The following is a 21515-nucleotide window of genomic DNA, read 5'->3' on the forward strand; positions in this document are numbered from 1 at the left end:
CAATCCCTAAATCTGGCTCGAAGAAATATGCCAAGAAGTATTCCTTTCCATGCCTCAGGCTTCCTGGAGTTTTTTTTGGGGGGTGGAGGTGATATCTTATTTGACCACATACATCAAGTTTGCTCTGGAAAAAAAAAATGAAGCTCATGTATGATATGAAAAACCTCGTAACTCGGGGCGCCTGGGTGGCTCAGTGGGTTAAGCCTCTGCTTTTGGCTCAGGTCATGATCTCAGGGTCCAGGGATCGAGCCCTGCATCAGGCTCTCTGCTCAGCAGGGAGCCTGCTTCCCCCCTCTCTCTGCCGCCTCTCTGTCTACTTGTGGTCTTTCTCTCTGTCAAATAAATAAATAAAATATTTTAAAAAAAGCAAAAAACAAAAACCTCATAACTCGAAAACACCATATATATCACAGAGAGACAGACATAGAGGGATATCTCTCCTTGGTGTCCAAACCTCTTGGCTTTCCAGGTTGGACAATCCACAGCTTCTTTGCCTTCAAGGAGATGAACCGTCGACAAAGCAGAAGAATCTGGAAGACACTCTGCTTGCTTGCCAGAGTGCTTGCTAGAGGATGTCCAGAAAGTCCAAGTTCACCATCACCAGACCAGGTGTAGCCACTAGGCACCTTAAGCCCAGTGCCAAGAGCCTATAAAAACGTACAAAACCCTTAAAATGTCATTGGCTTCAAAAAAATCTGTAAAAATATTAATATGCAATTGTTGACAAAACATAATACTGTCAGTTTCATTACACTGTCAAATTTAGTATTAAAATATCCTTGTTACATTTACAAAACTTGTTAGATTTCATCCGTATGCATGAAGATCGTTGAGGAGTCACAGCCAACGACATGTTAAAAAAACTCCTAGCGGGTTATTTCCAAAGCGAAGTTATATAAATCCTTTCAAATTATATAAAGCAGTACATTTAGCATGAGGGCATTTTATTGTGGGGGATACCACTGGGGCAAGATGTCCAAAGAAAGAATAAGCCTGGGACCTGAAAGGCCAGGAGCGGAGGGTTTGCCTGAGCTGTCCTATGTGAGACCTGCATCAGGAACACCTCTCACCTTCCTCTCCATCCTTGCTGTGTGCTAAGCCATTGCTCAGAAGTCATCTTCTACTCTGACATCATCGAAAAGCCAGCTGTTCACATCCCATAGCCTTTTCTTCCTTCCAGAGTCTCGACCTTGAGTGGAAGCCTGGATAGCGCGGTTCCTGATAAACAGAGTCACTGGATTATGGGTTCTCTGAGGACAAGGTCATTTCCTGACCAATGTCAGGAAAGGCGCAGCTGGGCAGTGGAAAAGAGGGCGAGGGTGAAGACCAAGTTCAAGATGGGGCAGACAGCTGTGTGCCAGGGAGGGCAGGGTGGGCATCAGTGCTGGTTGGCTGAATGAACTCACAAAGGTAGTGTTGTAACTGCATCGAAGACAATTTCCAGAGATGGCCGCCTTGGCCCACACCATCTAGATCTGGATCTTGTGTCCCCCTGTCTTCCCTCCAGCCCTCACTCCTCAGAGACCTACACACCTCTGCCTCCCACCCAGTGACGCTTGGCCTTGACTGGTCCTTGATAGCACCTTTTGTTCCTATCTTCTGAGCTTTCCCGCTACTTCTCAGCACAACAGTTACTTATCTGTCCAGGACTATGATTCAGTGAAAAGTTACTGGTGTCTCCCAGCCACTAATCGTGGCCGCCTCAGCTTGTTGGCTCCCAAAGGGTAGAGACACTTCTTGGGGAAAGCGCCCCAATGGGCTTCTCCAGGTCAGGGGCTAAGTGGTCACGGAGCTGGCTGGGGAAATGAGTCGGGGAGGGGTGGGTTTTCAGCGACAACACAGAAATCTTTAAAAATAAACACACCGCTATTTTATTTAAAAATGTACAGTTTGGGGACCGAAGGAGGAAAGTAGTGTTTCTCAAAGTTCTAGGACTACTTAGCGATACCCAGTATGTTTGTGTAAAAACACCAGCTGGGAACCTGCCTTTGAAACAAGTTTCTATGTGATGTTTAGTCACCCTGAAGTTTGAGAATCACTGACTAAGGGATGGAGTGAGGACTGAGATCGTCTCGATCCTTCTGGCTTTTTAGAGTTCCAGGAAAGGACTCATTGGACCTCTTACAAGCGAGCTCAGCTGACTCATCTGGGGCTTCCTGGTGTTCCTTTCTGTCAGCTACCAAGTCACTGAAAAAGTCAATTCAATTATGGGTTGGAGAGCAGCTGAGAGGAGGCCACCCAGCCCATCCAGCCCACCCAAGAGCTTCCCTCGTGGCCTCTGGGAGACAGTCCAGGACATCGCCCAGCCTGGATCCCGATGTGCAACTGCTCACCGTAACACTTGGGCCACATCCTAGGGGCTCTACCTCTTGTCTCACATCACAGGGTACTTCCTCTTCCCTCCCCTCATCCTTTCCTGCTCCTTCCTCTCCATCAGGGTTCCTTCCTCCCCACTCCCTGCTTGCTCATCTCCTTCCCCGGAAACAGTTATAAGCCCTCTCGTCAGTCCGTCTGCAGCAGGGTGGAGGTCTGTGTGAGTCTGTGCTCGCTGCACCTTGGCGGAACACGTGAACCACTGAGCTTGGGCGGCACGGGAATAGTCCGCGAGCTGAGGAGGGCAGAGCACTTAGAATCAGCCTTGAGATTCTTCTGTCACAGCAGACAGTGTTTGGTGTGTGCGGGCACTCAGTGATCTCACCTGTCAGACAGGAAGCCCAGGGGAGAGGTTTACAAGACAAGGCAGAGCCAGTTCTTGGTGGAGGGGGTCTGCTGCTTTTTGAGGGACAGGGCCTTTCTAGTGTCCCAACCCATGGAGGGACGATGAAGAGCCCTTCCCCGTGTTCTAAGGGGACACCCCAGGGGCCTGTAGATGAGACAGGCTGTCCACCGCAGACAAGAGAATGGGGAAGGCAGTGTGCAGCTTATCCCTACTTAGGAGACTAGATGGTGCTGTGACCTGGGCCCTCGGATCTGTTGAGGATGACAGGAACACTAAGAAGTGAGTGACCCGGGACCGTACTGCAGCTGGATCTGAGGATCCTCAGTGAGCCAGGGGCAGGTGGCCAGAGAGAAGGTACCCTCTAGTAGGAGTGAAAGCGGAGTGTGTCTCCATGCAAGGAGCCCTTGCAAAGAAAGCAGCACAGCCAACCCCACCATGCCCCCAGGCAGCAGTAGCCTGGGCAAGCAGCAGAGAACTTTCATTAGAGAGTGGCCAATTCCCACGCCACAATAACGGGGTCCCAAGACAACGTGGGAGCTCCCGCACTGAACCATTCCGGACCAGCCTGACATGCAGGGAGGGGACATCCACCTGGGATGTGGAGCAAGAAGACAGAAGAAGCAAGGCTTTGCCTCTACACCTGATAGTATGATGCACTGAACAGAGTTGTATCGAATTAAGAAAGGGGGGAAGAAAATTGTATTCACTTAAATTCCCCTGGAAAGGGGAAGCTGTCTTTGCCGGGAACAATATTTTGATAAGTGCATAAGCCTGAAGCTGAGATCCCAGTGGAGGCCTGGGTGTGGGTGGAACAGCTCTGCAGGAGACAGGAAGGAGTGAGTTCTGCATGTTATGCCAGAGAGGGGGGAAGAAAGGAGGCTGTTGTTCAGTGCTGTTCGCTGAGAAGCCCTTTCTTTCCCCCTTACCCCCCCCCGCCTCATAAATTTTCAAGGGGTCAAGTGGAGTGTGTATTCTTTTTTTTTTTTTTTTAAAGATTTTATTTATTTATTTGACAGACAGAGATCACAAGTAGGCAGAGAGGCAGGCAGAGAGAGAGGAGGAAGCAGGCTCCCTGCCGAGCAGAGAGCCCGATGCGGGACTCGATCCCAGGACCCTGAGATCATGACCTGAGCCGAAGGCAGCGGCTCAACCCACTGAGCCACCCAGGCGCCCCTGGAGTGTGTATTCTTGATAGTCACACATATTTATGTGTGGGGGAAGAACAAAGGCCTGAGATTCAAGCAGACGCCAAGCCAAGCCCAGGCCCTGGCAGGGAAGCGAGAGAGGAGGAGCTCCAGGAGAAGAGACTCTACTATGGGGGGCCTTGGGCAAGTTTAGCCACATCTTAGCGGAGCGTGGCCCCAGCTGACCTCTGGTTTCCTGAGTTCTGCCACAGTGTTGTTTTGGTTACGTTCAATTAATTCTGTTTGCCCCTTCCAACTCAGCTAACAACATACACACATACGGACACACACATATCTCTTGGCCACTCTCCGGGAACTGGAAGCCAGGTGTCTGTGTACCATCTGGGACCCTTGGGCCTGCTTCAGAGCCAAGGGCCAGACTTGTTTGATCTTATCATGTCATCCTCTCTTCCCTAAGTCCCCGTCTGGAGGGCAGGGCAGTAGCCGCATCCTATAGCCTTGGTTCTGGTTAGATCTAGACTAGCAGGCCTCAGTGTCCTCTCCCTGTCAAAGATCTATAATTGGAGCAGGGTTAGGGCCACAAGGGGCAGCTGGGATTGTCTCCAAATGTCTAAAAAGGCTCCTTGAAAGAGCCTTGAGTCTTCAACAGTGACATCTTCAGGTCTGGAGAGCCAAAGGAGTGTGGAGGCTCCCTAACTAGAAAAGCCTCCTGTCAGCTCACTGAGTCCTGCCCCTTCCCCTCAACAGTTCTTCCTGGGAACAATTCTCGAAGGCAGTAAGGAAATGAGAACGCCAAAGACAGGCCCAGGCCCAAGTGTCAGCTTCATCACAGGATTCTTGGTCTCCCTCATCTCTCCATTCCTGCACCTGGTTTTCTCAACGAGAACGACCCCCTTCCCCCCAGTCTAGGGCAGAATTCACCGCCTAAGCCAACTCAGGAAACAAGTGGCAGCTCAGGCAACAAGTGGGCAGTTAAGACTTGCCTAGTGATCTTCTGAGACACTACGTGAAGTCCTGTGAGAGAACCAGAATGGTGGCATGGGGACCCAAGCTGATGGCCAGTGAGGCAGCTGAACATCTCTGTCTGATCTGGTATGATAAATGAGGTCGATATGAATGTCAGGAAAGTGATCTCTTGGGTTGTTGATCTGAGATGGTGTGCACTCTGGCCCCTGGCCTTGGTGGGAAGGTCTCCCCAAATCCGGATTAACTGCCTAGGCTTACACCTTACCAGGTCTTGAGGGACTGTAAGCTTCTTCGATAGGAAGGCACATCCAAGGCCAACAGCCGGGGAATGTCAGGGCATCCTCCAAACTGGTCCCAGGTCAGTCTGGGGGGAGTCCTCTTTTCTATTGGGTGACTGGAGGAGGCCACATCAGTTCTCCAGATGGCCTCCATCTGGTTCTCCTGCTGGCTGGGGTGTGGTCGAAAGCATAGAAAAGAGACAAAAAAGTTAAGATACACAGAGGAGATCAAGAAACAGTAAGCTCCCCAAGTCCGTAAGGCCCAAAACATTGGGTCTTGTTTTCTTGCCCTCTCAACTAGTTGTCACCACCGTCCTGTCACCTCGCTTCCCCTTGACCCTAAGCCTCATCTCCCTGGGGCTTCTCTGGCTGAGGGGCAGCTGGAGGTGCGCTAGGGCGGCCTCTGTTCTTCTAGGCATGTGTCCCAGGGATGCCCCACACAGGGAAGGATGTGTGTGTTTTTGACACCCCCCCCCAGAAGCTCATGGTATCCCTTTTTTTTTTTAAGATTTTATTTATTTGACAGAGAGAGAGAGATCATAAGTAGGCAGAAAGGCAGGCAGAGAGAGAGAGGGAAGCAGGCTCCCTGTCGAGCAGAGAGCCTGATGCGGGACTCAATCCCAGGACCCTGAGATCATGACCTGAGCCGAAGGCAGAGGCTTAACCCATTGAGCCACCTGGGTGCCCCTCATGGTATCTCTTTCTGAGCCTGGAGGTTACATGGTGGGAAGGATCAGTTTTATTTATACAGACAGATCAATAGCAGGTGCTGGACCAACAATGCTCAGTTGCAGTTTGAAACCTACTTGACCTGGCTGGCTTCTGAAGCCCACGTCTTGTTGTTGTCTCACACACACACACACACACACACACACATGCACGCACGCACACACGCGCGCTTGTGAGCCAATGGGCAGAGTCAAGCAGGGTGGCTGAGAAGAAAGGCATCTTGCAATTCGTGAGGTAAGCTTGGCCTGTCTTTGTCCTTACCAAGCTGCCAGTCTCCCCAGTCTGGCCATCCCCAGTCTTGCTCCCAGTATCCCCACCCATCCCTCGGGCTGCCCGTCACCTACCGGGCCGGGCGCAGGGGAGCACATTCCCCGGGCTTGGGCACGAAGTGCTCTGGGGACTGCCTGCTGAAGGGGCCACAGGAGTGGATGCGCCGGAGAAGGGAAGGGGGTGGCTTGTTTTTCCTGGACTTTGGGTTGGTGATCACAGGAGTGTGCAGATGGATGTTCCACTCCAGCTGGAGCTAGAGGAACCAGCAGAGAGGTGTCACAGAGACAGGAATTCATCCCCTCCCGAGAGCACAGCCTGACTCAGGGCTGAGAAGAGAAGGTAAGCCCCAGGGAATCCCTCCAATCAGAGACTCCTGGGACCCCCGAGTATCAAAATTTCCTAAAAATTCCTTGAAAATTTTTTTAAAAGATTTTATTTATTTATTTGACAGAGAGAGGAGACACAGCCAGAGAGGAAACACAAGCAGTGGGAGTGGGAGAGGCAGAAGCTGACTCCCCATTGAGCAGTGAACCCGATGTGGGACTCGATCCCAGGACGCTGGGATCATGACCAGACCCAAAGGCAGATGCTTAACAACTGAGCCACCCCAGTGTCCCAAAATTCCTTGAATTCTTATTTGCTAGGTTAGCTCCTCTTTTCTCCTTTGTTGTGGAGAAGCTGGACAGTGAGTGAAAGAGCAAGGAAAAAACTAAAGGAAGCCAGAGCAACAGGAACTCAAGACAGCACGCAGGGCTCATGACGTGAGCCTGAGTTGTGCCTAGAATGCTCTGGGTATTTATTTCTTCGGCCCCTGCCTTGGCATTGAGTGAGGAGTGAGGGAACCCTCCCTGTCCCCTTCCTTCTCAGCCTCAAAACCAATGTAGCAAGTCAAGCTACCTATAGCAGATGATCAGGGCTAGGGGAAAGTGGTAGGAAACTGAGTTGAGAGAATAGCCCCCCAGCCAGGGCTCCTCCAACTGCCCAATGTCAGCACTTACGCTGTGTGCCTCAGCACACAGCTTCCCCCAAATTCAAATCGCCCTCTTGGCTCAACCCTAGGGAGGACTCCCTGTGGGTTCTGAGCCAATGCTGTGATTTCCCAATCCCCTCCCCCCCAAACTGTCAGCTAGCCCTCTGTGGACCATGTCAACACTCGCTGCTTCTCTGAGCCTGCTAGCAGGGGAAACTGAAGCTGGCCCGCAGAGAGTATGAACGGGTCAAACCCACAGGTCAGGCCTCAAAAAGACTTTGCACTGTCAACGGCAACACCAAAACCCAGAAGGCTATGAGCAGAGCTGTTAAAATTGAGAAGAAAGGGGCGCCTGGGTGGCTCAGTGGGTTAGGCTGCTGCCTTCGGCTCGGGTCATGATCTCAGGGTCCTGGGATCGAGTCCCGCATCGGGCTCTCTGCTCGACAGGGAGCCTGCTTCCTCCTCTCTCTCTCTGCCTGCCTCTGCACCCAGGCACCCGAGAAGGAAAATAATTCTAACCTAGACTTCTGTCTCCAGACAAACTGTCCATTCAGAGTGAAGGGACTGAGTGAAGACATTTTTAGCCAGGGTCTCTGTGATTTTACCTGTCAGGAACCTGGGGCAGGAAGTGATGGGAAGAGACCTGGTATCTGGAAGCCAAGGGAGCTGTCCCCAGAGAGCAGCAGAGTGAGACCCTGGCATGTGGGTGCCAAAGACAGCTGTGACCAAGCCGGAAGAGCAAGTAGAACCCATAGGAGCAGGGCAGAGGGACGCATGAAGAAGGGAGAACTTGGGCACAAAGCTGGGTCCAGCTGCCTCCCCTCTCCCCAAGAGTCCTTCTTCTATAGCTCATTCTAAGGGCCTCTCTCTCCCAGACTCCCCCATATATGGAAACTGGGAAGTTGCCCTTCCTCCCACTCAGGCGCTTCCAGCCTTCCCCTCCTCTTGCCTCAGAGGCTTTCACCTGCCCTCTTAGTTCCTTTCAGCTGCCCACTCCCCAGTTCTACTCCAGAGCCCCACTGGCTCACTTCCTGGCCCTGGCCCTCCTGATGGCGCTGACCTCTGGCAGGGGAGGCCCACCTTGGGGAACATGGTCGCCATGCTGCTCAGACACTCTCGGCGCTTCTCCTCCAGGTCCTTCTGCTTGTCTGCCCAGGCCTGCAGCCAGAGGTTCTGCAGGTGGTCGATGTTACCCAGGAAGACGTACAGGTTCTGGGCCTTGTAGGCAGTCCCAGTTTCCCGCATGACTTGTATGTGGTCAGTCACTTCCTGTCTGGGAGACAAGGGAAGTGACTTCGTGGATGAAAGGGATTCCCGTTCCCCCAAGTCTGTTAAGCAGAGAGGACTCTGTGTTGTAGATGCTGACAGCAAGGAGAGCAACAGAGGCTGTTGAAAGCCAAGGAAAGCAGGAGGCAGAGAAGTGCAAGGTGGTGGCAGGTGACGAGCCGTGGGGCCTGGCTGGAAACAGGAAGAGAGAGTAAGGCAGGCCGGGGAGCATAGTAGGTGCATCAGGGACAAGGTGAAGGGAAGACAGGAAGAAATAAGGGAGCAGGCTTTGAGGAAAAGCAAGTTCCTGACCCGCCAAAGCCCCAAGGCCAGACACCCTTTGCCAGTTCCCTCCCTCAGGGGACCTTGTCTGGGGGGACCTCTCCATCCCCATTCGCCCTGTGCTCCTCCTCTCTATTTTGTGTTGGCTCTGCCCACACATGGCGGGGGCTTGGGTGCCAGGGATACCTACCGGAGGCTCCGGAAGCGCCTGTAGAGGATGTACCTGTGGCACAAGCACTGCAGCCGGAGTGTGCCGAGCTCCATGGTGGTGGTGGTGAGCTCCAGCGCCTTGCTGCGCAGTGAGTGCGGCAGCCCCGGCTCAGCCTCCTTGCTCAGGAGCTGCAGGTTCTTCCTCTGGGCCTCTGCATCCATGTGGTATACTTTGCCCTTAAGAGCTGCCGGGGAGATATGCTGTGGAAGCCGGGACACCTTTTGGATGGATGTCCCTGTGACAGGGAAGGAGGCTGATTTCTTGGGCTTCATGGGAACCTGGGAGGCCCATGGTTTCTGGGTAGACTTGGCAGAACGCAGGTTCCTCTGGTGTCTGGGGGCAGGCTGTGGGGTATTAGGGGACCTAGGCTGGTGTGGCCTCCTGCCTTGGTGAGCAGACTGGGCCCGGCTTGGGGGAGGTGCCAGGGATGTCTTCTCCAGGTCTTTCCACCGCCTGGTGGTCGTGAAGATCACCCTCTCCACGTCCTCCCCCGACCGCTCCAGGTCTCTCTGTGGGCCCCCGTGCTCCTTCTCCTGCTGGCCCAGCCTCTGCTGCTGCTCCCTCGCCGCCACCTCCATCTCCCACTGCTGCAGTTTTTCCTGATGCTCCTGCTCCAGCAGGGCCCATTTCTTCTGCCGCTGCAACCACATTGCCTCCTCCTCCAGCCACTGCTGCCTCTGCCTCTCCCAGCTGAGTTCTTCTTCCCAGTGCTCCACCTTGCTCTCCAAGGCCACCTTCTTAGAGCTCTCCGGGGACAGCTGCATCCTAACACGGTACTTAATTTGGAGTCCTTCCTTCTCTTGGGCTGCTTTCTGGAAATCCTTCTGGTCTTTGACTTGGTGGCCTGGGCTCTCTGCTGCTAGTCCTTCCCATTTCTTAGGAAACTTGTCTACTGGGGATAGCAAGATGGGCTGGAGACACTCAGTGTCCTTGCTGCTGTACACATCGGCAATCCTTGCATGTGTGGTCATGGTGGAAAGTGCCTGAGACGTTGAAGGCCTAGTACCACTGTCCCAGGCTTCGGTCATGAAACCTGGGGGCAGTGACATAAGCAACCTCTCCTGCTGGGTTTTCTCCATGACTCTTTCTTTCTTTGAGAGGGTCTCTTTCTCAGTGGGGCCCAGGAGGTTGATCAAGATCTTGGCTGGTTCTTCTGCTTGATCTCTAGCAGACTGAGCCTTCTTCAGCTGGAACTCTAAGGCATGCTTGATCAGAAGAAGGTCATGGTATTTCCCCCCTAGAATTTCCACCTGCTTTAGTAGGGCATCCCTCTTGCTCTGTAGAACTTGGAGGGAATTCTGGAAGTAGAGCCTCTGGCTGCTGAGTTCTCTGGTCATCTCTACTTCCAGGTTCCTGTATTTGGTCTCTAGGTTACTGTTCTCTTTGTGCTGGAGGGTCAAGGCCTTGTTGAGGTTCTCCACCACAGCAGACATGTACCGGATGGCTCTGATCTCCCCCTGGTTGAACATGGTGGAGTCCAGGAGCTCCTGCAGCATGGACATCACCTCAGAGACCTTCATGCATGTAGTATGCTTGTCCTGGAGCATCTGCTCTGGGCTCAGTGGCTGAGGGTAGGATGCAGATCTGGGGGGGCTTTGTTCCCACCAGCCCTGCCAGAAGGTGTGTTTGGATACTAGGAGAGGTGGAGAGAACAAAAGCAATAAACTTCCATGGGTGCCACGGATTATACAGATTCTCTACACCCTGCTTGGCCAAATTCCCTATCCAACACTCTAAGGCCTTTGGCAAGAATAAGGAGCTGAGGCAACACGTGAGACCAGGGGAGATATTGTCAGGAGAGGTCTCTGCCAGGCTCAGAGCTTGCCCAGAGCTTGCCCACTGGGGTCTGCCAGCTCCAAGGCACCTGCAGGGCGCCCATGGGGCCTGAAACTATCTGATTCAATGTATTTCTAATCCTACATATTTCCCTGGAGTAAATTTACTTTTCTTTTTTTTTTTTTAAGTTTTTTTTTTTTTTTTAATTTGACAGAGAGAGATCACAAGTAGACAGAGAGGCAGGCAGAGAGAGAGGTAGAGGGAAGCAGGCTCCCTGCTGAGCAAAGAGCCCGATGCGGGACTCGATCCCAGGACCCTGAGATCCTGACCTGAGCCGAAGGCAGCGGCTTAACCCACCGAGCCACCCAGGCGCCCGTAAATTTACTTTTCTAATCGTGCTACTTCCCAGCCTCAGTGTCCATGTTTGGCTCCCTACTGTCAACTACCCAAACTCTGGAAGCCTACCTGGGATTTAGATTCCAGATCATCTGAGAAGCTTTGTTTCCCTTTCCCAGTTACCACTAGACTGTGTAGAGAATTTGCCACATGATTCCGCCACTGTTCACACATTGGGTTTTTTAATGACTAATGTCTTCTTCCATTAGGGGTGTCATGAACTCTTTTGATACTTTAATGAAAGCAAGGGCCGTCTCAGGAAAATGCACATAAGTACAGGCCGTGCACTCTTCAAACCCATTCATAGACTTCAGCTCCTCAGGACTGGGTCATGGTCCTAGCAGTAGTCCCTTGATCTATGTACGTAGGGCTGCGAGAGTGATGATCTTGGGAGCATCCATTCACTTGTCCATTCGACAAACATCACTGACAGAAAAAACACTAGCTAACTTTGGATGACAGGCTAAAGGGTACATGGAAATTAAGTGGCACTGAAGTCAAGCTCACACTTAGCTAATATTGTCAGAGAGGCCATATGGCCTAATGGTTCAGAGGTTGAATTCTAGAATCAGATAACTTGGGCTTGAATCTCCTCCTTACTATTTGCTTTAGGCAAGTTTCCTAACCTCTCAGTGCCTCTGTTTCTGAAAAATGGGGATCACCACAGCATCTACTCATAGGACTTCCCTAAATCATACATGTTTAATGGCAAGCACAGAACTGGGTACCTATTAAGTGCTCAGTAAGTAATCCCTAAGAAGAAATCAATAGGACACAGCCTTTGCCCTCCAGGAGTTTATAATCCAGCAGAGAAATGCATATAAAAATAACTATTTTTCAAGACATAATGTGCTAAGGATTGTAGGAGAGACTGTCTCCTTCTTGCGCACCCTTCCCTGCTTCCTTCCTCCCCCAACTATCAGTCTTGCTTGATAAGGATCCTGGCCATGATAATCAATGACAAAACCCTAATATGACCTACATGCCTACTGAGCATGGTGCCAGATGCCTCAGACCCAGTGGTTCTGGCATGTGGGCGGTGCGCTCCTCACTTTGTGTATGACAAGAATGAGGTTCACAGGGGTGCCTGGGTGGCTCAGTGGTTTAAAGCCTCTGCCTTCGGCTCAGGTCATGATCCCAGAGTCCTGAGATCGAGCCCCACATCAGGCTATCTGCTTAGCAGGGAGCCTGCTTCCTCCTCTCTCTCTCTCTGCCTGCCTCTCTGCCTACTTGTGATCTCTGTCGAATAAGTAAATAACATCTTTAAAAAAAAAAATGAGGTTCACAAAGATGAAACAACCTGTTCAATGTCACACAGCCCGAAATTGGCTCATGGGATTCAAACTCAAGTTCAGCGTTGGTGGTATAGTGGTGAGCATAGCTGCCTTCCAAACTCAAGTTCATCTGACTGTGAAGCCCATGCTCTTGAGTAAGATTAAGAAGCCAGAAAACTCAAGTGTGGGGTCTGGTTTTACCACAGTTTTTTGTGTTTTTTTTGTTTTGTTTTATGGTTCTTCTTCTCTGAGCTTTAATGTTGTCATCTATAAAATGTAGGAGGAGGGGAACCTGGGTGGCTCAATTGTTAAGCATCTGCCTTAGGCTCAGGTCATGATTCCAGGGTCTTGGAATCGAGCTCTGCATCAGGCTTCCTGCTCTGCGGGAAGGCTGGCTCCCTCTCCCACTCTCCCTGCCTGTCAAATAAATAAATAAATAATCTTTAAAAAGGAAAACAAAATGTAGGAGGAGTAAATAATCTCAGGTTCCTTCTAGGGCTGATGCAAGTAGAATTTCAAGGTTGAGCCATGTTGTTGATTGACCATTTCTGGAGCAGCCACAGTTGAGAAGGTTCTAGAAGGGCCTCTGGCTGAGTCTCACCAGATTTCTTGGGTCTGCAGCTGGATTTGGGAGTAAGGAAGGGATGGTCTTTGGGATCCAGCTACATACTCCATCCAGCCTTTCTGGCTTATTAGCCTTAATCTCCCAGGACCTCCATGAGGCTATAGCCCCAGTAGGTGTAAGCACCAACAGGGACCTGTCTTCACATTGCTCCTCGCCACAGCTCAGAGCTGCTCAGTGCTCAACTTGGGTTCAACAGCCCAACCCCTCACTACTGCCTCTCCGTCTCAGATAAGGCTTTTGTTAATGGAGAAGAATCAGAAAGACCCCCATAGACCCCAGTATGAGACTTTTTCCTCTGAGATGGCATCCACCCCACCCAATCTCCCCACCCCTCCACGCCTGCAACCTACTTTGTGTCCCTTTCTTTTGTCTTTCAATGAGAGTAGAGCAGAGGGAGATGAGAGACTCGATGCCTCCTTTGGTGGCAATGAGGGACAGAGGTAACACCTTCTCCATCACCTCAATCCATTCATCCAGAGCTTTCTCTTCCTCCTTACCCTTCCTGTTCCTGAGCTCATAGGTGAGACTGTCACCTGTAAATGGAGTGGGGGGTACAGGCTGAGTGCAATCTGTCCTCTAGGGAGCCCTAAGGAGTCCCACAGCATGGGGGTTACACCAGCAGGCTTTGAGGTTGGATTGGATTCACCTCTTACTAGCTGTGTGGTATTGGGTAAGTTACTGATTTCTCCGAGCCTCAGCATACATGCCTGTGAGAGGGCTGGATGGAAATTAAATGAGATAATACATGTGAAGTGATTAACATGATCTGCTGTGTAGAAAATATGCAATAAATGTTAAACTGTGTTGTTTTTTAACTATAAGCCCAGAGATGTGTCTGTCTTGTTTTGCTCTATATCTCCTTTGCCTAGTCTGGTATCTGGACAATTAAATGAATTAATTGGAGTGAACAACTCTGCTTAGATCTTTGGGGGAGCTGAAGGACCACAGAACTGAGAGCTCCTTGGGGGCAGGGCAGTGTAAAGGGCATGGGGCCCATCCCTATACCACCTTACGCCAACATTGCAGCATCTGCCCAACCTCATGGCAGAAGGTTTTGTGAAGGCATAACTCTGATCTTAATGCGGGTAGCACCTAGCTCTAGGGCTGTGTCTAGATGGTCCACATTCAAGTGGCTATACCAATTGTTTACAGCTGGCATCGATGCTATTTGGCCCAGTGCCCATGAAATAAGGTCATTAAGTACTTTGAATATCACCTGTGGGTTCCTCTATAAACTACCTGGTGTGTTCCACCAAAAAAAACCCTGTTAGAATGAATAAACAAATTTGGTAAAGTTGCAGGATACAAAATCAACGTACAAAAGTCTGTAGCATTTCGGGGCACCTGGGTGGCTTAGTCACTTAAGCAACCAACTTTTGATTTTGGCTCAGGTCATGATCTCAGGGTTGTGGGATAGAGGCCACAATCAGACTCCACATGGTGTGGAGCCTGCTGGGGATTCTCCACCCCCCCCCACCCCCGCCGCTCCTCTCCCCGACTGCATGCACGTGTGTACATTCTCTCTCTCTCAAAATAAATAACAGTAAAGGTCTCTTTAAAAATCAGTTGCATTTCTGGGCGCCTGGGTGGCTCAGTGGGTTAAGCCACTGCCTTCGGCTCGGGTCATGATCTCAGGGTCCTGGGATCGAGTCCCATATCGGGCTCTCTGCTCAGCAGGGAGCCTGCTTCCCTCTCTCTCTCTCTGCCTGCCTCTCCATCTACTTGTGATTTCTCTTTGTCAAATAAATAAATAAAATCTTTAAAAAAAAATCAGTTGCATTTCTATATGCTAACAATAAACTATCTGAAAAAGAAAAAAAATAATCCCCTTTTCAACAGCATCAAAAAATAATAATATACTTAGGAATAAATTTAACTGGGGAGGTAAAGGACCTCCACACTATAAACTGTAAGATGTTGATAGAAGAAATTGAAGAAGACACATATAAATGGATTGGAAGACAATATGGTTTAAAACATCCATACAACCATCTTAGAGCCGTCTACAGATTCAGTGAAATCTCTAACAAAATGCCAACAGCATTTTTCACAGAAACAGAAAAAACAACCCTAAAATTCACAGAGAACCACAGAAGGCCCCAAATAGCCAGAGTGATCTTGAGAAAAAGAACAAAGCTGGAGGGGACGCCTGGGTGGCGCAGTTGGTTGGACGACTGCCTTCGGCTCAGGGCGTGATCCTGGAGTCCCGGGATCGAGTCCCACATCGGGCTCCCAGCTCCATGGGGAGTCTGCTTCGCTCTCTGACCTTCTCCTCGCTCATGCTCTCTCTCACACTCTCTCTCTCAAATAAATAAATAAAATCTTTAAAAAAAAAAAAAAAAGAACAAAGCTGGAGGTGTCATACTATCTGATTTCAAACTGTGCTACAAAGCTATAGTAATCAAGACAATATGGTATTGGCATAAAAAGAAATACAGGGATAAGTGGAATAGAATCAAAAACCCAGAAATAAACCCTTGCATTCATGGGCAACTAATATTTGACAAGCAAGCCAAAAGCAGCGGGTGAAGGAGGGCTCTTCAATGAGCGATGTTGGTAAACCTGGACATTCATGCAAATTGGACCCCTATCTTACACCATTCACAAAAATTAACTTGAAGTGGATGAAAGACTTAAATGTAAGACCTGAAACCGTAAAAATCTTAGAAGAAAACATAGGGAAAAAGCTTCTTGACATTGGTCCTGGCAATGATTTTGTAGCTTTGACACCAAAAGCAGAGGCAACAGAAGCAAACATAAACAAGGGGGACTACATCAAACTAAAAAGTTTCTGCATAGTAAAAGGAACCATCAACAAAACAAAATGATGGGGTGCCTGGGTGGCTCAGTGGGTTAAAGCTTCTGCCTTCAGCTCAGGTCTTGACCTCGGGGTCCTAGGATTGAGACCCTCGTCAGGCTCTCTGCTTGGCAGGGGCGCCTGCTTCCCACCCCCCCCACCGCCTTTCTGCTACTTGTGATCTCTGTCTGTCAAATAAGTAAGTAAAATCTTTTAAAAAAATGATAAAGGCAATCTACAGAATGGGAGGAAGTATTTGCAAACAGGTTTATCTGATAAGGGGACAATATCCAAAAGAAGGTGCTCATACAACTCAATAGCCAACAAAACAAACAATCCAATTAAAAAAAACCGGGGCAAAGGCCACACAGAAGCCATGATAAAGACCAAAGGAGGGGGACCCCCGGGTGGCTCAGTCAGTTGGGCCACTGCTTTTGGCTCAGGTCATGATCCCAGTGTCCTGGGATTGAGTACCGCCTCGGACTCCTTGCTTTGCAGGGCACCTGCTTCTCTCTCTGTCTCTGCCTGCTACTCTGTCTGCCATTCTGCCTGTCTGCCACTCCACCTGCTTGTGCTTGTGTGTGCTCTCTCTCTCTCTCTCTGACAAATAAATAAATAAAATCTTAAAAAAAAAAAAAAAAAAGAGGGCGCCTGGGTGGCTCAGTGGGTTAAGCCGCTGCCTTCGGCTCGGGTCGTGATCTCGGGGTCCTGGGATCGAGTCCCGCGTCGGGCTCTCTGCTCAGCAGGGAGCCTGCTTCCCTCTATCTCCCTCTCTGCCTGCCTCTCTGTCTGCTTGTGATCTCTCTCTGTCAAATGGATAAATAAAATCTTTAAAAAAAAAAAAAAAAAAAAAAGAACAAAGGAGGCTGGCCTGTTCTCAGAAAGCTTTCCTTTCATGCATGCACCCAGCTTCCAGAAAGTGGTCCCTTGAAAAGTGACAACTTAATTGCCCAACCATAGCCATTCTGTGGCTACACAAGAGTCATACCCATATCCCTTTGATCAAATTTTCTGCACTAGCTCCAACACGTTCTGAACTGGTTTAAGTGTAAATGGCACAGAATTAGTTATCAAACAGCCTTTCGACTTGGGGAGAAAACTACCTACTGGTAGAAAACTACCTACTCTCAGAGTTGTCCTGGTGTTGAGGTAAGCAGGCAAATGTGTGTCCCCTGTTATGCTGATAAATGTTTCCAAGCCATGTGTCAGTGTGGACCTGGCTGGGGCAGGACCAACTATTCCAGAGATGAGGAACCAGCCGTGCAGAAAAATCAAATGGCTTGCCTAAGTTCATACATCTCCTAAATGGTGGAGACAGACTCACATCTTCCCCAGAGCCAGTAATTTTAACCACAAAGGTATAGTGACTCCTGAAGTTGAAAAGGAGCTTTAGTGAAAGTGACAATGGTCCGTGGCCCTGAAGGGAGGGAGGGCAGGAGGCCAAGAGCACCAGACAATTATTAAAATAAGTATCTTGAGAGATATTGAGGGCACACTAACATTAGAGATGACAACTTTAAAATGACACCAATTTGGACACACTTCTTTTGTTACTTGTCATATTAACAATGTAGAGCCAGATTGTATTTATGATTCCTCTCAACCTTAGGATTAAATACGTATATGAAAGAAAAAAAGGCAAAAGATCTGAATAGACATTTTTCTAAAGACCCACAAATGGCCAACAGGTACATGAAAAGGGGCTCAACACTACTCATCATCAGGGAAGCACAAATTAAAACCACAAGGAGATATTACCTCATACCTGATAGGACGGCTATCATGAAAAAGACTAGAGATAACAAGTGTTGGTGAGGATGTGGAAAAAGGGAACCCTTTTGCGCTGTTGGTGGGAATGTAAGTTGGTACCACCATTTTGGAAAACAGTATTTAATCTAAAAATTAAAACAGGGACCTCAGTAGTTCAGTTGGTTGAGCAAACGGCTTCAGCCTAGGTCATGATCCTGGAGTCCCAGGATTAAGTCCTGCATTGGGCTCCTGGCTCACCAGGGAGTCTGCTTCTCCCTCTTACCTTCCCCCTCTCATGCTTGCTGGCTCTCATTCTCTCTATCTCTCAAATAAATAAAATCTTTAAAAAAAATACAATTACCATATGATCCTGCAATCCCACTTCTGGGTATATGTCGAAAGAGAATGGAAGCACTACCTCCAAGAGATATCTGTATGCCCAGGTTACTGAAGCATTATGCACAAGAGCCGAGACATAAAACCAAGCTAAGTGTCAGCTGATCAATGAATGGTTAAGGAAAATGTGGTACACACAATGAAACATATATATATATATATATTTTAGTTTATTTAAGTAATCTCTACCCCTAATATGGGGCTTGAACTCACGACCCTGAGGTCAAGAGTCCTATGTTCCTCCAACTGAGCCAGCCAGGTGTCCCCTTCATGCAATGAAATATTATTCCATCATAACGAGGGAAATCCTGCTATTTGTCACAACATGGATGGAATTTGAGGGTATTAGGCCAAGTGAAGTAAGTTGGACAGAGAGAGACAAACACTGTGTTATCTCACTTCCATGTGGAATCTAAAAAGTTGAACTCACAGAAACCGATAGTAGATGGTGGTTACGAGGGTCTGGATGGGGGTGGGGGCAATGGGGAGGTGTTGGCCAAAGGGTACAAAGTTTCGGTCATAAAAAAGTTCTGGGGTTCTAATATACAGTGTGGTGACTGTGCTAACCATGCCATATTGTAATATGCCATGCTTGTAATTTACTAAGAGAATAGATCTTAAATGTTCTCAGCAGAAAAAAAAGGGTATCTTGTGAGATGATGAATGTGTTAACTAACCTGATTGTGACAAGCACCACACAACATATACATCTATCAAATCATGGCAGTGTACATTCTAAATTACACAATGTTATTTATCAATTACGTCTCAATAATCTGGGAAAAATACAAATAAAAAAATAAAAGAGCATGGGCTTGAATTTAATTTCAACCTTGGTAAAAAAATGAGATGTCATGAACAGACATTTCTGCAAAGAAGACATCCACATGGCCAACAGACACATGAAAAAGTGCTCCACATCACTTGGCATCAGGGAAATGCAAATCAAAACCACAGTGAGATACCACCTCACACCAGTCAGAATGGCTAAAATTAACCAGTCAGGAAACAACAGATGTTGGCGAGGATGCAGAGAAGGGGGAACCCTCCTACACTGTTGGGGAGAATACAAGCTGGTGCAGCCACTCTGGAAAACAGCATGGAGGTTCCACAAAGAGTTGAAGATAGAGCTACCCTACGACCCAGCAATCGCACTACTGGGTATTTACCCTAACGATACAAATGTACTGATCTGAAGCTGCACATGCACCTGAATGTTTATAGCAACAATGTCCACAATAGCCAAACTATAGAAAGAGCCTAGGTGCCCACCAACAGATGAATGGATAAAGAAAATGTGGCATATATATATATATATATATATATGTATATATATATACATATATATATGAATGGATAAAGAAAATGTGGCATACACACACACACACACACACAATGGAATACATGCAGCCATCAAAAAACTGAAATCTTGTCATTTGCAACTAGGTGAATGGAACTAGAAGTATTACGCTAAGTGAAATAAGTCAATCAGAGAAAGACAGTTATCATATGATCTCTCTGATATGAGGAATTTGAGAGGCAGGGCAGGGGGACATGGGGGATAGGGAGGGAAAAAATGAAACAAGATGGAGCCGGGGAGGGAGACAAACCATAAGAGACTCTTAATCTCATGAAACAAACTGAGGGTTGCAGGGGGGGAGGGGGGAGGGATGGGGTGGCTGGGTGATGGACATTGGGAAGAGTATGTGCCATGGTCAGTGCTGTGAATTGTGAAAGACTGATGATTCACCGACCTATACCCCTGAAGCAAATAATACATTATGTGTTAATTTAAAAAAAAGAGAGAGATGTCACCACAGACCTGTGACTTAGCTTCATCACCCATGCAGCTAATGTCACAATCTACTATGTTCTGGACAGTCACACATTTGTCCGTCTGGGGAGTAGACGTGATCGCTGTGGCAGGAGCAGGGGAAGGTCTCAGTAGAGAGGCACTGTGCCTACTGCCCCACCAGAGCCCACCTGGGGTGGGGTAAGGAAGAGACGGGAGTGAGGGTGGGACCAGTGTCCAGCCAGGAAGGAGCCTGCCCCCGGGCACCCAGTCCGCAAACTCACCCCAGTCACCCAGCCAGCGGAGAATTTCGTACAAGTGCTTCTCTTTGGTCTTAGCGTCTTCGGAGAAGGAGGCAATTTTCTCCAGCAAGATGAATCTGTTCTTGCCCTTTCGCTCTGTCCGGTCAGATTTTGCCTTTTCTTTTAAATCATACCCTAGTTCTTCCTGGAAGCGGTTGATGACACAGTTGACATTGTCCAAGATGTCAGAGAGCTGGGAAGAAATATCCTACATGGGAGGCAGCAGATTTAGGGGTGTGAACTCTGGTGCCGGACACCATGGCCTGGAAGGGGTGATCTCAGACAAGTCAGTTCACCTCTTGGGGCCTCCGTGTCCTTACTTGTAAACCGGGGATTGTTAGGGTACTGATGTCACCAATTTTTTGTAAAGATTAAATGAATTAATATTTGTAAAGCACTTAGGACAGTGCCTGCCACATAAAATAAGGGTTAGCTCTTTTTTTAAAATTTTATTTATTTATTTGACAGAGATCACAAGTAGGCAGAGAGGCAGGCAGAGAGAGAGAGGAGGAAGCAGGCTCCCTGCTGAGCAGAGAGCCCGATGCGGCGCTCAATCCCAGGACCCTGGGATCATGACCTGAGCCAAAGGTAGAGGCTTTAACCCACTGAGCCACCCAGGCGCCCATGTTAGCTCTTCTTAATGTCCTTGTGATGATTAAGACCAGGTCAGGAAGGAAGAGAATACTACAAATGTAGTGTGTGTGGGGCGCCTGGGTGGTTCGTTGGGTTAAGCCACTGCCTTCGGCTTAGGTCATGATCTCAGGGTCCTGGGATTGAGTCCCGCACCGGGCTCTCTGCTCAGCAGGGAGCCTGCTTCCCTCTCTCCCTCTCTCCCTGCCTGCCTCTCTGTCTACTTGTGATCTCTCTTTGTCAAATAAATAAAATCTTTTTTAAAAAAAATGTAGTGTGTGCATTTCTTCATAATTTTAAAAATTTTCTAGGGACTTCAGGATATCTTGTAAGCATCCTGAAGCAACAGACTGAAAAATTGAGGCTCTAAGAAACCCTTAGGATCAGAGGGTCCCATTGAAAAAAAACTGCACTAGAGACTCATATGCAGGGTGAGTTCAGCCTTTGGCCATTTCTCTGTAAGCTTCTAGGGCTAACTGTGAAGGATGCTGACAGGTGGCCAAGAAGAGGACCAAATCAGAAAGTCTGGGCCCCTCCTCTTGCCCTGCTAAGACTTATCACTGTGTCTCAGGGCCATCCTGGGTCTTCCTTATAGGCTGTTCCCTTTCTGTGCCCTGCCTCATGGGGGTTATTTGATTTCAGTTTGCCCAACAGAGGCCAAGTCTAGGAGATGAATATTTTGGATTAATCTGTCTGCAAACCCAGCTTACTGAGGATCCCAGGACCCCTAAAGGCCCATAGCTGGATTCTTGCCCCAATCTGTGGTCAGTTCCCAGTCTCCACATCAGATCCCAATAGAAGGGTAACTCCTTCATTTCAAGTATTACCTCCTGAGCCCGTGTTAGCTGGGCAGCCTCAATCCTTGAGATGATGGCTTTCACTGAAGCAGGGGTCATCAACTGTGGGGGCCTGTCTTTCTCCATTTTGGATCACCCTGGTAGT

The 21515-nt window shown here is 48.9% G+C and overlaps 1 protein-coding gene across 1 annotated transcript; it reads right to left on the reverse strand.

Moving 5' to 3' along the window:
- Positions 1–400: 400 nt before the first annotated feature.
- On the reverse strand, positions 401–21496 carry FAM186B (family with sequence similarity 186 member B). The gene is given in 9 exon segments (XM_044227741.1): positions 401–589; positions 592–647; positions 5096–5278; positions 6182–6360; positions 8158–8350; positions 8816–10469; positions 13258–13440; positions 19926–20151; positions 21401–21496. Coding segments are annotated over 9 exon segments (2952 nt in total). The 3' UTR covers positions 401–407.
- Between the last annotated feature and the right edge of the window lie 19 nt (positions 21497–21515).

The sequence above is a fragment of the Neovison vison genome, chromosome 12 (assembly GCF_020171115.1).
Source record: "Neovison vison isolate M4711 chromosome 12, ASM_NN_V1, whole genome shotgun sequence".
Lineage (NCBI taxonomy): Eukaryota > Metazoa > Chordata > Mammalia > Carnivora > Mustelidae > Neogale > Neogale vison.